At 39.4% G+C, this 17,403-nt stretch overlaps 1 protein-coding gene across 1 annotated transcript in view; it reads right to left on the bottom strand.

The window, feature by feature from the left end:
* LOC125238127 (coactosin-like protein) overlaps positions 1–17,403 on the bottom strand; it is a 50,536-nt gene extending 33,133 nt beyond the window's left edge. Inside the window, exon 1 of the mRNA XM_048145422.1 lies at positions 17,087–17,403. Within this exon, the coding sequence (XP_048001379.1) occupies positions 17,087–17,161 (75 nt within the window). The 5' untranslated portion in view covers positions 17,162–17,403. The remainder of the gene's footprint in view (positions 1–17,086) is intronic.

The raw sequence follows: 17,403 nt of genomic DNA, 5'->3' as shown, positions 1-17,403 counted from the left end.
GATCCTCATTCACAATCGTCCGACCAACTACCAATTTTACTTCGTAATATTTCTTCCATTGTCGTTAATCCTCGTTTAATATCCTTTTCTACCGTGTAAACGAATTGCAACGTCAATTTATCGCGTAATTACGAAGTTAAAATCAGAGTCTTTGTGCCATCTTTGTCTCGACCTACCGCATACCGTACCGATAGATAATATTATATTCGCAAATTCATTCATTCAAACTTTACCGAAATAATACCTATTCGTTTCAATCCATTTGACAAAATTAGTTACCGTTTTTATTATAAATAACTGAATTTCTAAGAAATCGAACCATATTTCTTAAAAACCTACAAGTTGCAACGGGTACTTCGCACAGCTGTTCGAGGTAACCACGTAAGCTGATCCCTCGCCCGCTGAATAGTGTACGGCGGCACGGGTTATATTCGCGTTTTCCTATACGCAGGTGTTCACGTAGGCATAACATTTGTAACTCGTTCATTTATTTTGACCGCTCGACTTATCGTATTAAAAAATTGTCATTATTTTATAATTTGCAAACCTTACGCCATCGTATACCTATTTCGAATCGGAATAAATAGAACCTTTCAATTCTTTAATTTTAGAAAATTCAAATCGTTCGAATTAATTACCGTGGTATTAAAGTTAAATTTTATACTGAACCTTCCTTCATTTTATTTTCTATTGACTATTCCGAATATCCCTGACCGTATCGAGTGCTACTTGAGTTCTATTTTGTATAAATTGACTAAGTTGATATATTTCACCACATTAATTCCGCGAACTTGGGGTGCCCATTTTAATAGTTGCCGCGTTATAAAAACATCGAAGTTGGTTTTATTTGTGCTATCACTTTTAACGTATAGTGTTTTTAAATACAAGCTTGTTGTTCAAGTAGGCATTACTTACGTATTAGTAAACATTGTTTTATAACTTTAACAATGTCTTACCTAACAAGGCGTAAATCAAAATCGAACGTAGGTAAAAAATGTACCGATGAGACTTACACTGTTAAAAACTTACCAAGTTTGCGGCGTAAACGAACTATGGCGTATAATCGTATAGCGAAGGCTTTAGAGATAGGTATTTTAGCCAATACCGACGATTCACAAGTCGAGTTATTTCTTTCGTATTGTCAGGAAATAAAAAATATTTCTGACAGTTTTCAAGAATCTCACCTTATCATTTCGGATCTATTGGGGGATGATGCCGACGAAGGTGAGAATGAGATTCAAGAACGTTTTGATGAAGCGTACTTTAAGGTGGTTGCCATGCAGCGTAAATTTTTACCGTGCTCGTCTCAACAACCGGATATTTCGAGGCAGGACACAACAACGGGTTCGCATAGTAGTAACATGCGACTACCAAAGATTTCGCTACCGACCTTTTCGGGTACTATTAAGGAGTGGCCCGAGTTCATCGCCACTTATAATGCGCTTATTCACGAATCTACTCTTTTGAGTGAAATTGAGAAATTTCATTATTTAGTGTCCGTTTTACGCGGTGACGCTTTATCGTTAATTAAGACGTTTCCGGTTTCAAATGAACATTATTTGAGTGCATACAATGCGCTTAAAGCTCGTTATGAGGATAAACGCGACTTAGCTTTTACGTGTTGGCGGGACATTTTAGATGTCAGTTTTAAAATAGGTAACGCTCAAGATTTTCGACACGCGCTAGATACTATCGATGAAAATCTAACTATTTTAAAACAGTTGAAATTACCGACGGAACATTGGGACTTTGTCCTATGTTATAACATTCTTGCGAAGTTAGATACTAAGTTGCGACGCGAGTTTGAGGAAAAACACGCCGACGTGGAAATGCCTCAATATAAACAAATAAGGGCATTTTTACACTCGAAATGCGAAGCTATGTTGCGCGATACGCATTTTACCGCCGTTACTTCTAAAACCGCGAGTTCTTCTAAAGAGGCAACGGGAACCGTTCAGAAACCGAAGCGACATAACGTCACGCATACCCTGCTCTCACCTACCGTTAATGCAACCCCCATGCGAAGGGTGAGAAACAAGAGGTGAAACCGAAAGTTTCGGGAACTCCGAAAGTTGTCCGAAAATGTTCCTTCTGTGATGAGGATCATCACATATCAGCCTGTAAGGCTTTTTTAGCTAAATCGGTAGATGAACGCATGGCTGTCACTACAGAGAGAAAGTGGTGCTACAACTGTCTTAACGCATCTCATTCAGTCAGACAGTGCACATCGATTTTCTCTTGTCAGAAATGCAAGCGAAAGCACCACACTCTGTTACACCGAGAGGAAGTTGCCAGCCATCTTGAACCTTCGGGTGGAAAACCTAGCCCAGTCGTGTTACTGGCTAAGGAACCGCGGACTTCGTCGAACTCACTTTTAAACACGACCGTGCTACTGGCAACCGCGCTTGTCCAAATTCGTGATGCTTCGGGCAAGTTTCATACCTTCCGGGCGTTATTCGATACCGGAAGTCAAAACAATTTCCTTACTACTCACGCAGCTCAACGGCTACAACTGGAGCCTACTGCGACTAGTGAGGGGCCAAGCGTCCTTGGTGGAGCACCCGCATCGGTGACTGGCCAGGTCACCTGTGATATAGGCTCCAAGGACACCGTACATTTCCGTCTGGATATGTTTGTCGCACCGCACATTTGTGCAGATCAGCCAATCGGAAGACTCAATACGAGTGGATTGGGCAACGTCAAAACATTACCGTTAGCAGATCCTGGTTTTGACATTCCTGGTCCAATTGATGTCTTGTTCGCTGCCGACGTCTTTGCTGAGGCACTTCTCGACCAACGTGTGAAACGCTGCGTCAATAAACCGCGTGCTCTCAACTCAGTCTTCGGATGGCTGATTGTCGGAAGAACCCGACTAGCTTCGTCATCCTTATTAAGTGTGCCACCACCCAATATGGATGAAAACCTGAACAATATCGTTCAACGCTTCTGGGAAATCGATACCGTTCCACATTCTTCCCTATTAACCCCAGATGAACGGCTCTGTGAAGACAGTTTCACAAATGAGCATTACCGTGACGAGACTGGTAGGTACGTCGTCTCTCTCCCTTTCAAAGAAAACGCTGAGCCTTTGTTTGAAGGCTCTCGGGAGATAGCGTTACGACGCTTCCATGCTATCGAAAAGCGCCTGTCTCGTGATCCAGACTTGAAACAACAATATGTTGATTTCATGACCGACTACATCGAAAGTGGTCACATGACTTTGGTGCCTGCTAAGCACATGGGTCAAGGGAAGTATTACGTGCCGCATCATTGCATTTTGCGCCCTGAGAGCGCCACAACGAAGCTGCGCGTCGTTTTTGACGCGTCAGCTAAAGATGCGCATTCCAAATCCCTGAACGACACGCAATTAACAGGTCCAAAGTTACAATCCAACATTGCGGAGATTCTTCTTCATTACCGGGAGCACGAAGTGGTCTTTATGGCCGACGTGCGCCAAATGTACCGTCAAATTAACGTTGCTCCGCAACACCGGGATTACCAGCGTATTCTCTGGCGAGCTCACCCAGATGAGCCTCTTCAGGAATATATTTTAAACACCGTAACGTACGGGGTCTCCTCGGCTCCGTTTCTTGCTTGCCGAACGATCCAGCAATTGGCCAACGATGAAGGGCACAGGTACCCAAAGGCCAAAACCGTTCTAGCTTCCGATATTTATGTCGACGACGTTGTTACCGGAAGTTCTTCGCTGGATGATGCTCGTGACATCAAGTCACAAGTTATCGATCTTTTCAAGCTCGGCTGTTTTGAGCTTAGAAAATGGGTAAGCAATCAACCCGAACTTCTAAGGGACTTGCCCTCAGAAATGTGTCTTTCGGAGGCCGTCGTATTTACCGAAGCCGAAGACACTACCGTTAAGGTTCTTGGCCTTAAATGGGAACCCGCTTCAGATTCGTTCGTTTTTAACGTTCAACCTTCCAATCAACCGTGTACCAAACGAACGATTCTAAGCGAGGTCGCCAGAATCTTTGACCCTTTGGGTTTCTTGTCTCCTCTGACAATCCAAGCCAAAGCCTTAATCCAAAAACTTTGGATTCTTGGCACATCATGGGATGAAACTCCACCTCCGGAAATTGTCTCCCAGTGGAACAACTTCTCCCAGCAGCTCCCTCAAATTAGGGACCTGAAAATTCCTCGCAAGCTCACCATAAAAGGTGCTCAAACGTATCAGCTGCACGGGTTTTGCGACAGTTCGGAGGTAGCGTATGGCGCCGTCATATATCTCCGTGTCACCGATTCGGACGGTTCCGTTCACGTCTATCTCGTGTGCGCAAAGGCGAAGGTTTGTCCACTCCGTAAACAATCTTTGCCTCGGTTGGAACTGTGCGCAGCAGTGCTGCTTGCTGACCTCATCAAGTTCGTCAAGGACACGCTACGATTGCCTATTGACGAAACTTACCTTTGGTGTGATTCAACCGTTACCTTGGCTTGGTTGCGTGCTCCGTCCTCGCGTTGGGTGACATTCGTCGCCAATCGTGTTAGCCACGTGCAGGACATCGTTCCTACCGCCTGCTGGAGACACGTTCCCTCTGGAACGAATCCCGCAGATATCTGTTCACGTGGGCAGCTGCCACATGAACTTTTGACCAATACGCTATGGTGGGCGGGTCCAGAGTGGCTTTCCCAATCACCGTCTGAATGGCCAACAGATCTATCGAAGGATCGTAACAACGACAACGTTGTACTTTCCGAGCAGCGTCGGGTAACTCTGGTAACAAGCCAAACCGAACCTATCAAGCAATCGTCAATCATCGATCAGCTGTTAGAGAGGTACTCGTCCTTGGACAAAGTCTGTCGCATTCTGGCTTACGTTCGTAGGTTTTGCACCAACGCGCGTGGCAACGCTTCTCGATCTGAAAGCCTGTTCATAACAGACACCGAGCGCCATCGGGCGCTACTCGAAATCGTTAAGCATTTCCAAAATCGTCATTTTTCCGATGAGATATCGAAACTTAAATTGCGGAAACAGTTACCTCGTAGTCTTCGCAAACTGAATCCGTTTCTCGACGACCAAGGTATACTCAGGGTGGGCGGACGACTTGCGCGCTCTGGATTAGAATTTGAGCACAAGCATCCCGCTCTATTGCCTAGAAAATGTGTACTTACGACACGCGTAATCGAATCGGTGCATCGGAAATGCTTCCATCCGGGTTTAAATACGACTCACTACTTGGTCCTGCAGCAATTCTGGAAACGATGGAAAAATGAGTACCTACATGCTTTAACTCAGCGGGCAAAATGGACCAAAGACTCGACACCGTTAACCGTAAACTCACTCGTACTTATTAAAGACGACAACCGACCTCCTCTTCATTGGCCGTTGGGACGAGTTGTGTCTCTCCATAACGGACCTGACGGAGTAGTTCGGGTGGCTACTGTTAGAACCGCGAAGGATAACTTAGTTAAAAGGCCCCTGGTCAAACTATGTCCTCTTCCATCCGAATAATTACTCCCAACAACGCTCCTAGTTTTAAGATTAGCTTAGTAAATCGTAGTCTAATAGTTATGTAACGTCCCTCTTTTATTCGGGAAAATCCCATTGGTATTTTGGTGGGCGGAATGTTCCGTTTTTAACGTTTAGTTTTACAATAATAATTCATATTCCGCGCGCTTCCAACCATTTATCGATGCACTGCCAAACCGTAGTTCGCAGGGATGCGAATTTTGAAATGCTAGCCAATGAGGATCGCCTAAACTGTACTTAGGCGCATGCGCGTGGATACCGTCTGCAGCGCCTCTGTCGGCGATTGAGAGAACCCCGCGACGCCGCGAGCGATGACATCGACCGCCATTGAATAAAATCGAAATATTATGTTTTAATCGTTGAATCTCCATATTTGTGTGTTTATATCGTGATTATTGTGCGTGACAAGGCCTGAGACTGTTTATCGTACCACCGGCCGGTGTGTGAAGGAGAAGGGGTGAACGTGAAAGAACCAGCCACGCTGAGGAGCCATATTGCAGCTGAAGGTTAGTCCAGTGCATGATATCCTTGTTGGCCAGGTTTCTCAATTAGTATCGTTTGTTACCGGCGAGTATACATATTTATGCTCGATCCAGACAGTTGCGAATTGGCATTGCATCATCTTTTCGAAAACCGCGTCAATTTGTAACACAACCAATAGACTAAATAAAAAAATAATTATGTACTCTATGAACGCTTTATCAAAAAAATTTAAATAATAAACTATAGGTACCTATTTAAAAACGCTTTATAACCTTGTAATGTCTCTTAGATAGATGTGAATGTAAAATGCGTATGGCCGTATTACTTGATTATCAATGCTACGTGAAACTCACGATATGACTGGTTCCACTTGACTTTTCCCAAATTGGCGCCCACCGATGAAGGCCGGCCCTTATAGGGCTTATGCTCTTGGAAAGTATTATCCGTGTCTCAGGCGTGGAAACCGTGAAGTTTATATCCGTCCTAATTCTGTAAGAGGTTTTGCCAAATACGCATAAATTACATTAAGTATGCGCGTAAAATATACAATTGGCCTATTCATACTGCGATAAAGTTAAGTGATATTATATTACATACCTACTTAATGTGATTATTTGACTTACATGTTTCATCGACACACCAATTAAAATGAATATTGACATAATTAATGGATTCGAAGTAGTTTTCGATTTTGAGTTTCAGATTTTTTTTTTTAGAATTTTGATTTTGTTAGAATTGCGCTATTTTTGCGAAAACTCTAAAGGCTTAGGGAAACCTAAATAATATATATTTATTGCATAAATAAATCAAACAAATAAAAACACGATAAAACTACTTAAAACTACATATCTAACCTACTTATAAATAAAAATATGATATCTATGAATTTATATTGTTAGATAATTATTAATTACTAATACTTTAGGTAGGTAAGTACATGCTAACCTTTACTGTAAGTTTAAAACTGTAAAGTAAAAAAGTTCATAAAAAATGAATGGAGTGACGCGTAGGTGTGGGTCAATGACCGCTATAGGTAATCCATTAGTTAGACTTCGGCAGATGAATCAATTTCAGATAAGTCGCCATGTTGGATTTCAATATGTTGGTAATAGCCGTGTCTCGTGTTAATATTTTAAATTCAAAATAATGACTGAATTTAAAAATAATAAATCTTCGGTCATTAGTATAATTGGATACGCATTTGAGAAAATTGTAGGTTATTATTTTATATATTTTGTGGTTTTAAGACTTTTAAGAGAGAAAAAACTAAATTGGGTAAGTTTTATAAGGTGTTAAAGTTACCAAAGTATAGTAAAACATTTTTATGCTAATATCCAACCGAAATAAAGATAATTTAAACTGACTAATAAGCAAAGCGACGTAACATGTTTTAAATATATGTATACATATATTTTTTTTCATTTTTCATTTATTTTTCGTTTATTATGAACCAACTTACACTAACAGATAAACCAAACATGTAAGTTATAGGTTACAGGTAAAGATTACAACACGGGGCTATACAACTATCATGGACGTAAATTCAAAGGCGGTTGGAGAAAAGTAAATTCAAAATTAAAAGGAGAATAGTAACTATCAATATCGTCTAGTTTTTGTTAATTCGTTTATAAACTCATTCGAGCAATCTTTCATATAATCTTAACCAGGTATTTCGGTGGTTTTAATTAAAAGCATGGGAGCCGGCCCGTTACCGTGACTCGGGAGACAATGAGCCCGTTAGGTCAAAGTTCGGAAATGAACCTGCTCCGGTCATGTAGCATGTCACTAACGCACTTCCCAAACACGACCCGTTGGTGGGTTGCGACTTTGAGAGCGAATATGTTGGTAGTTATAGTGACTCTGCCTCCTGATTTATTTGTGTGATGAGCACAGATATTTGTTCCTGAGTCATGGATGTTTTCTATGTATATAATATAAGTATGTATTAATGTAGACATACATACATACAATACATACAATCACGCCTGTATCCCATGAAGGGGTAGGCAGATCACATGAAACTACTAAAGTATCAGTGCCACTCTTGGCAAATAAGAGGTTGACAGAAAGCGAAACTGTGACATGTATACATATGTCTATGTGTATTATTATGTGTCTGTGTATTAAATTAATGTATTTTTCTATTGAAGTATGTATATTGTCGATTAGCACTTGTGTACAGTGCTTACTGCTTAGTGCTTAGTTTGGGGCTAAGTTGATCTGTGTAAGGACTGGGGGGTTACCATGATGTGCTAAAGCCGTTCAGTTTAGGTTGAGAGAGAGGGACGGAGCTATGTAACTGCTATAGCTGTGTCCCTTTCTCTCAACCTAAACTGAACGTCTTTAGTACGTCATGGTAACCCCCCCTGTAAGGTGTCCCCAATATTTATTATTTATTTATTTAGTAGGACATGAAACTGCCATGGAAGCTGCGCATGGGCGTTATTTACGGTACCTTTTAAAGGACGAACTAGACTATTGGACTAGCTTACAAATCATTTCACTTTTGGTTCCATCGTTTCATTTTTAGGGTTCCGTACCAAAAAGGTACAAAAGGAACCCTTATGGTGCCGCTCTGTCTGTCTGTCTGTCCGTCTGTCACATTCCTTAATATCTCGAGAACTACTTATGCTATCGATATGAAATTTGGATCAGTTATGAACATTGTTAACCTCTACAAATTGAAAGTATTTATTTATTTTAATTTATTTATATTTATTATAGAAAATGGCCAATATGAAAGGGGGAGGGGGGGGGGGGGGCTGTAACTGTCAAGTGACTTGGTCAAGTGTCAAATCTATTTTTTTTAATCTCCCACTGTCTGCATTTGTATGTTCGCGATAAACTCAAACACCAATGAGCGGATTTTACCCTATTGTATAATTTCTTAAGATTTCTATAAATGGTCAAACTATCCTATGACTGCATGAAATAATTTTTCCAGACACTCGTTTCGCTTGGTTATTAATATTATGACGTGAGATTTAATGACGTCTTAAGAAAGTTGTGTTCGATTATAAAACGTGAACAATAATCCATACTAATATTATAAATGGGAAAGTGTGTGTGTCTGTTTGTTTGACCGTCTTTCACGGCAAAACGGAGCGACGAATTGACGTGATTTTTTAAGTGGAGATAGTTGAAGGGATGGAAAGTGACATACGCTACATTTTGTCTCTTTCTAACGCGAGCGAAGCCGCGAGAAAAAGCTAGTAAATTATAAAGAAAACAACAAGAAGAAGTAATGCAACAAATTTGCATCAATTATAGACGCATTTTTCAGAGCGTCATTAAACTGTGACGAAAGAACACGGTTGGCGGCACATAAGAGACAGCAGATCTCTCATAAAATATACAGCTGTTTATTGTTTAACATAAACCATATATTTTATAACCTAACATTCTGTGGTCGTAGCATATTGATGGGTCGCCAGTCGCCAGCGCCCAGCGCCAGTAACAATCCAATAGAAAATTCGAGTGATAACAATAATTTGTATTGACCTTTTTAGGCCCCAAATCTGGCAGTTTTATTTGTTGGTTCGAAGCTGAGTCTTTGAAAATCAACGTTAACATTATAACGCTATTCAATTATAAATAAATAAATATTATAGGACATTCTTACATATTGACTGAGCCTTACGGTAAGCTCAAGAAGACTTGTGTTGTGGCCGTTGTGGGTGCTCAGACAACGATATATATAATATACAAATACTTATATACATAGAAAACATCCATGACTCAGGAACAAATATCTGTGCTCATTACACAAAAAAATGCCCTTACCGAGATTTGAACCCGGGAGCGCGGTGTAGCAGGCAGGGTCACTAACGCGTTAGACCCGACTGGTCGTCAAATTATAATTATACTAGCTTTTGCCCGCGGCTTCGCTCGCGTTAGAAAAAACAAAAAGTAGCCTATGTCACTCTCCATCCCTTCAACTATCTCCACTTAAAACATCACGTCAATTCGTCGCTCCGTTTTGCGGTGAAAGACGGACAAACAAACAGACACACACACTTTCCCATTTATAATATTAGTATGGATTTATATTTTCACTTAAATATTAAAGTATACACTTATAAACAAATTGCTATAAAAAGTCATTACGAAAGCCTATTTGACCTTGTGCAGTTCATATTTGTACGAGTTCCGAAGCCAGACAGCTTCATTTCGCCAACGGCAAAGTTGAGCAAAATTATGACGATTCTGAGTGAAACCACGATCTTGACTTGTGACAAACAAGCACACTGCCCACATGGATATACTGATTAAAGTTGGTGTCTTTGAGAGTGAACAAAGAGCATTTCTTTTTAAATTGTTTCTTCGTGGATAGGGATACGTGTATCCGCATTCCAAGATTCGAAGACTCAATATTGATTTTCCTCTCACTAGCTCGGAAACACGTGTTTTGTCCTTTAATACCAGCGGGTAAAAACGCATTTTATCCACTAGTGGGTAAAGTAATTTGACCTTGAATAAAGTCAAATTAACTGGTTTAAAATTGATAAAAGTAGGTGAATCTAGTAATGAAGATGATTTACCACCTGTGGAACTAGTGGAAGCAGTGATAAACGCATTTTTTGCGTTTTAGTTTCCTCGCTATAGTGAGGGGAAAAGTTTTGTGTTACACTCGGGTGCAAATGTATTTTACTTCTCGTGTGTTAAAAAACTCGCAAGTTCAGGATTCTATTCTCGAACCACTCGCTTCGCTCGTGGTTCAACTATAGAATCCTTTCACTTGCTCGTTTTTCAATTCCACACTCGGCGTTAAAATACAACTTTGCCCCCTTGTATAACAAATAACTATAGGTAGGTAAAGTAAGAATTTTAAATTTTATTCTGCTAAAACACCTTCCTTCTGAACAAAGGAGTATGTACCTATCATAAAATATGGAAAATGCTTGCCTATAAGATCACAGCGATAAGACGACGTTATTTAGTTGACGCAAAAATATATCTTTTCACATGGACATATTAGTATCGTATCGATCATCTTATTAGGCATTTTAAATTGAAACAGATATCATATACGAAAGAAAAAACGACAAGGCCCACTGGTGGCCGAGCCGGGAATCGGACCCTGGTCTTCAGCTTACGCGGCTAACGTCCTTACCACTAGACTACCCCGCGACGGGCGGGATGGACGGGCGGGTGGTCTAGTGGTAAGGACGTTAGCCGCGTAAGCTGAAGACCCGGGTTCGATTCCCGGCTCGGCTACCAGTGGGCCTTGTCGTTTTTACTTTCGTATATGATATCTATTTCAGTTTATAATTTATATATAGTAGTGTAGTATGTAGTGTATGTGTGTAGTGTGTAGTATGCCACAGTTTCGTTTTCTTTTAACCCCTTATTTGCCAAGAGTGGCCCTGAAGCTTTAGTGGTTTCATGTGCTCTGCCTACCTCTTCATGGGATACAGGCGTGATTGTATGTTGTTGTTATGTTGTTGTTAATAGAGTAGTGTGACTACTTGAAAAACAACAAATCAAAAAATATTTAATAAAATAATTTGATTTGTTTTATTAGGCATTATTCGAATCGGATGGTAGGTTTGTGTTACAAATTTGAATGCAAATTGGACTTCAGTCACGAATTTCAGAAAAAACCCGAAGCCATCGAATGAAAAGGCCCTTATACAAAACGTGTCCTATCGCGTCCTACGAAATGCGTGAAAAATTACAGCCTCCCGTTTACCTAGTGATGTACAAGCCTGGCAAAAGAGAGGAAAAATTTTAAAGTGGCAACTCTTCTGTGTCGTTTCTTTCGAACACATTTTGTAGGTACTGTCGTCATCAGATAGATAGATATATAGATGATTTATTTCACGAAAAAAAATTACAATATAAGTTTGCGTTTCTGTACAAAAATATAAGAATTCCCATCATGATCGTCATAAAATTAAAAACTTAGAGATAACAGGAATAATATTAATAATAAATCATCATATTGTGTCCCCCCAATAAGGATCGTCATTTTCCAAAATTTAACAATAAAAACAAATTAATAAAAATTAAAAATTAATTAACATAAGTATGTAATTACTTACAAATCAAAATATCGGTACCTACGGCCAAGATGCTCACAAGTAGGTATCTGAACATGCGTTCGTGTCTGTAAGATGTCAGGGTAGTGACACTAGTGACCCATAACTAGTGACTGTAGTAACTAGTATGTAACTAGGGTAGTGACTGTCAGAAATCAGGACAACGATCTCAATTGTCAGTATTGTCACTATTAAATTTCTATTCCTTTTTGATACTTTTGTAAGTGCAAGTGTGTTTGCGTATGGTCGTCTACTTTCGCTTCAGTGTAGATAACCCAACGCCCTTTATGCCCTTGTGTAAGCCCATTTAATCCCAGAAAATATACCCCGGATTATGTTCCTGACTATGGGTAATTTTGTATATAGCTAGTCAGATTAAACGAACTCAGAATAGCATATTATGTAATAACAATAGTACATTGTGCAACAAGGGAAGGAAGTTAAGTTAAATCGCGACGGCTTGCCGGAGCGATTTAAAGACTCGAGTTTGTAATATTCATACTCCCCGAGTTACACACAATATTTTTCATCACAATTTCATTATAAAAAATATGCAAAAAGGTAAAAAAGAGTTCAATACAGTACTAGAAATTTCTTAACTCCCTAGGGAGAACGATTTTTCTATAACTCACGCTCCGCCTGCGTGCAATAGCACATTTAGTGTGCGAGTGTGATGAAGAGTATTTAATGCCTATGCGTGTTCAATTCATAAAACAGCAATGCCACATTTCACGGATTGAAAAAAAAAACATATAGGTATCTTATTAAGACCGGGAAAAATAATACAGTTTGAATAGTTAAAACGTACTCTATCAATATTATTTTGTATAACTTAAAAATTACTTAAAGTATTTGAAGCCATATTAACGGCAATATTTCCCCCTCATTCCGATCTCGGAATAATCCCGGAAAATCCCGGGAACAACACGTCACTAGCCAAGTAGCCACTCGACAGACTATTGGATTAACGCCATTTGCAATCAGAAAAGCAGTTTTTTACAACGGGGCGTTGTGTTGGCAAATGAACTAAGTTCATTTAGGCGGTAACTTCATTTAGACTTCGTTCGTGTTGTATTCTTTTTACATTTTTCAGAGAGCGAGATGAACTGTAGTCTTTTCTTATGCGACAGGAGGCAAACGAGCAGACAGGTCCGCCTGATGGAAAGCGGTCACCGTAACCTATGGACGCCTGCAATTCAAGTTGTTTTAGATGGGTGTACGCCGTTTTCTTGAAGGTCGTATTGGTCCCGAAATACCGCAGGCGACAGTTCATACCATAACAGTTTAGCTTGTAGGGAAGTGTCTTACGACTAATAAGTAGGGATGTACCGACTAGTCGCCGACTAGTCGGGAAAGCCGACTATCCGGCCATATTTGTAGTCGGCGATTAGTCGGCGACTAAGTCGGCAAAAAAGGCCGATTAGTCGGCACTTGATAAAGTAATAGGAAAACAGCACAAAAATAAATTAGCGGATGATTTATGGTTATATTATGTACGTATTCGTTATGCCTTTGTTTGTCAAAAGAAGAAATATCTGTAATGATGACAGAAATAAATGTCCTACCTAAGACTATCGGTCATAGGCAGGATCACTATTTATATAAAGCTAAAACATGGAAATGTGTATAAATATTCTCATAAACCTTTGAATCTGAAAAAAACATTAAAAGCGCGAAAGAACCAAAATTGTCATTCAAACATTCTGGTGAATTTAGTCGAAAATTATGTTATGGCCGACAAGCCGACTAGTCGGCCGACTAATCGGCCACCCAGGCGCCGACTAGTCAGTAGTCGGCCTAGTCGGCCAAATCACTAGTCGGTACATCCCTACTAATAAGTAATACTTAACTTATCACTAACATTAAGTTTTGGTGTAGGTAATATTATCGATTACATGCGCCGTGGCTTGCGTGGGCGACGGTCGCGCGATGGTCGCGCGACGGCGATGCGACGCATACGAAATCAAACCTTATCGATATGGAAGTATGAGACGCGACGGCGACGGTCGCGCGACCGTCGCCCACGCAAGACACGGCGTTAGGTTTATTGTATTGCATTATTTTAACCGACTCAAAAACGACGGGGTGTTATAAGTTTGACGTGTCTGTCTGTCTGTGTGTGTGTCTGTCTGTGGCATCGTAACTTCCGAACGGATGAACCGATTTATATTTAGTTTTTTTTTTTGTTTGAAAGCCGGGTTAGTCGGGAGTGTTCAGTGTCAGTCCATGTTTCATGAAAATCGGTCCACTAAGTATGTCGCGGTCGGGGTTTTTTTATTATTTTAATTTTGTGGTTAGGCTATAAAATGAAAGTGTAGTAGCTTAGGTCAGAGCGACTTTTAATCTTCTGAAAGTTTTTCTACAGGGCATTATCTTGAGTGATATAGTTTCCTATCATAATCATAATGTTTTTTTTTTTTTTTTATACCACGTCGGTGGCATGTATGTATCGCTATCGGATTATATTCTCAAGTGTTTGTGACTCAACAGAGTTACAGTAATCGGTTGGCAACGTATGATAAGAAAAACTGTGATATACATAATATAAACACTAGAAATAAGCATAAGCTTGCAGTGCCCTTCACTCGGCTCCATAAAATTAAAAAATCACTCATGGGTAATTGTGTAAGATTTTATAACAAACTTCCTAATGCCATCACTGAACTGTCTTTTAATCGATTTAAACATTATGTAAAGCGTATACTGATCTCTAAAGCCTACTATAGCACACAAGACTACATGAATGATGAAACACCGTGGGATAAAAGTATTGCTGAAAACAATTAATTATATAGGTTATTAATGATGCTATTGATAATTCAATGTATTTTTATACAATACTTTTTTTTGACATTTAGAATTTATTCTAGAAGTTTTTAGACTAGTATTTTTTATACAATTTAGATTGATATCATTTTATTAATTCAATGTAGTTTTAAAACAATATTGTTTATTGCACCAATAAATTGCTCTGATATTTAGAATAAGATGAATATTGTACATTGTTGACAGTTTAAAAGTGCTTAATTGTAAGCCTATTTGAATAAAGAATATTTTGATTGATTGAGTATGAGGCTTAAATATCACCAATATCTGGGCTGGGTTCTATTTTATTATATCACGCCTTTAGATAAAAAAAAAAAAACTCTTATAAATACAATAAAAAATACAAAAAAAATGGCCGGGATTCGAAACTCTGACACTTGCGATCAGCCTGCGAACACTAGACCGACCTTTTACGACTGAGCTACGCGGAGCCGATGCGCGGTCGGTGAAATTAACGACCATATTTTTCGTTTACTAACGCGAAAGAAAAACGCATGTAAACCCGATTCGCGTTTTCCTGGATTAAGGCTATACGCTAGATCGATTTTCACCCCCGAAAACCCCCACATAACAAATTTCAGCGAAATCGTTAGAGCGGTTTCCGAGATTGTCGGTATATATATATAAATAAATAAATATATAAATAAATATACAAGAATTGCTCGTTTAAAGGTATAAGATAAGATTATACTGTTCAACATAGGTGACGTTCTCAATAAAAGGCATCGGGAGAATCCTCAAAGAAGGGTTACGCCGTGTCTTGCGTGGGCGACGGTCGCGCGACGGTCGCGCGACGGTCGCGCGACCGTCGCCCACGCAAGACACGGCGTAAGCTATTACTGCTATTAGGGAAGAGCAATATTTTTTAAAGGGCAACGCGCAGGTAACACCTCTGGAGTTGACGGTGTCCAACTGTCCATAGGCTACGGTTTGGACAAACTGTACCAATCTCTTGATAAGCCTACAGATATTTTCCAAGTCCGGAATTCAAAATAACTCGACACGCATGATCCGAGTGCTCGATTTAAGAAGGTCGTATAAACGTTTGTTTACACAGCACTTAGGACAGTTTGGTTGAATGGTAGCAAGTTTCTTGCCAAGAGCTGAGACATATCGTCACTACTTTTAAAAATACTTGTATCTTCGTCTGTCAATGAAAAGAAAATTGTAGTAAGTATGTATGGAATGCATATAGACTTACTGCGTTTTAACTTTGAGGAACAGCGTGAGATACGAGATTTTTTAAAAGTAGTGACGATATGTGGCGTGTAATATTGACATCAATTTCACTTATGTATAGGTACATAAGATACCTAATTAAGAGGTTAATTAATTAATGGACTGAAAAGGGAGGGTAATGATGGCATTATTGAGATTATCTTTCTTTATGTCCATTTATTTAAGTGGGCATTTTCAGAAATTGGGACCAAAAATTTGTGACAGTTGTTAACAAAAATTAACTCGATGTCAGTTTTGTGACGACAATTAAGAATAAAATTTGCCAAAAAACTAACTTTTTTCATGTTATAAATGTACCTAGATTTCTTATAGTTTACGTGATTAACACAAAAGCAATATTTTTATTGAAATGCGTAATTGTCGTCACAAAACTGTCATCGAGTTAATCTTTGTTAACAACTTTCGCTAATTTTGGGTATCAATTTTTGAAAATGCCCTAGTGCGTTTTGAAACTCATAGTGTGAATATAGGTGATTACTGATTAACTATATTTTCCGAAAGGTTATATGTAGGATGAAAATTATGTTACCAGTGAAGTTTCTTAAGAACCTCGCGTTGGTCATGATTTTGTTTATATGTATTTATTTCAGACGTAAATTATTATTTTCAGCCGCACAAAAATATGAAGTAATCCTCACATTCTTATTTAATCACTAACAGAAGTTAAATAAACTTTTAAAACATTTCCTCTGCAATCATTATTTTTGTTTACCCTCACCTTTAACATAAAGCGTAGGTAAATAATTTATTTTCATACGCTGACGTCATTCATGTCAACGAAACCCCTCAATTAAAAGAAATGGAACAGCAATTTCCCGCCAACTTCATCCTATTTAAGTGCATTCAGGATATAGCATTACCCTGCATTCATGGACCCGGAGTAAACCTACCTACCTCCGCCAGACGGTTCTATAGGACATCCCCCCTCTAGACCTGTCTACGTATATCGCGCAATGACAGACAATATTCCGCCTTTCATCTCCAAACTCAGTAAAATTAAAAAAAAAAAACTTACTTTTTTTGGCCCATTCTGGACGATGGTCTCGTATTCTAATCCCTCAGCAGACATCATGTTGGTAACACAATTCATTCACAAAATCACAATAAAATAAAAATAGTATCGCTTTCGCTACTTTTATAAGTTAAACCACACGTTTTATTATCGTTAAAATTGTTTGCCGACGTAGAACTCTCACTGTGTTTAAGTGAATCACTGCTTGTTAAAGATTTGGTAGGGATTGGGCTGAATGAAATAATTTGTAGTGCCGGCCGGCACTGTCCGATATCACGCCCACAGCCTCCCGGAGCTCCGCGAATACAGCAACGTATCTC

Source organism: Leguminivora glycinivorella, chromosome 22 (genome assembly GCF_023078275.1).
Source record: "Leguminivora glycinivorella isolate SPB_JAAS2020 chromosome 22, LegGlyc_1.1, whole genome shotgun sequence".
NCBI classification, from domain to species: Eukaryota; Metazoa; Arthropoda; class Insecta; order Lepidoptera; family Tortricidae; genus Leguminivora; species Leguminivora glycinivorella.
This window is presented reverse-complemented; position numbering and strand designations above follow the sequence as displayed.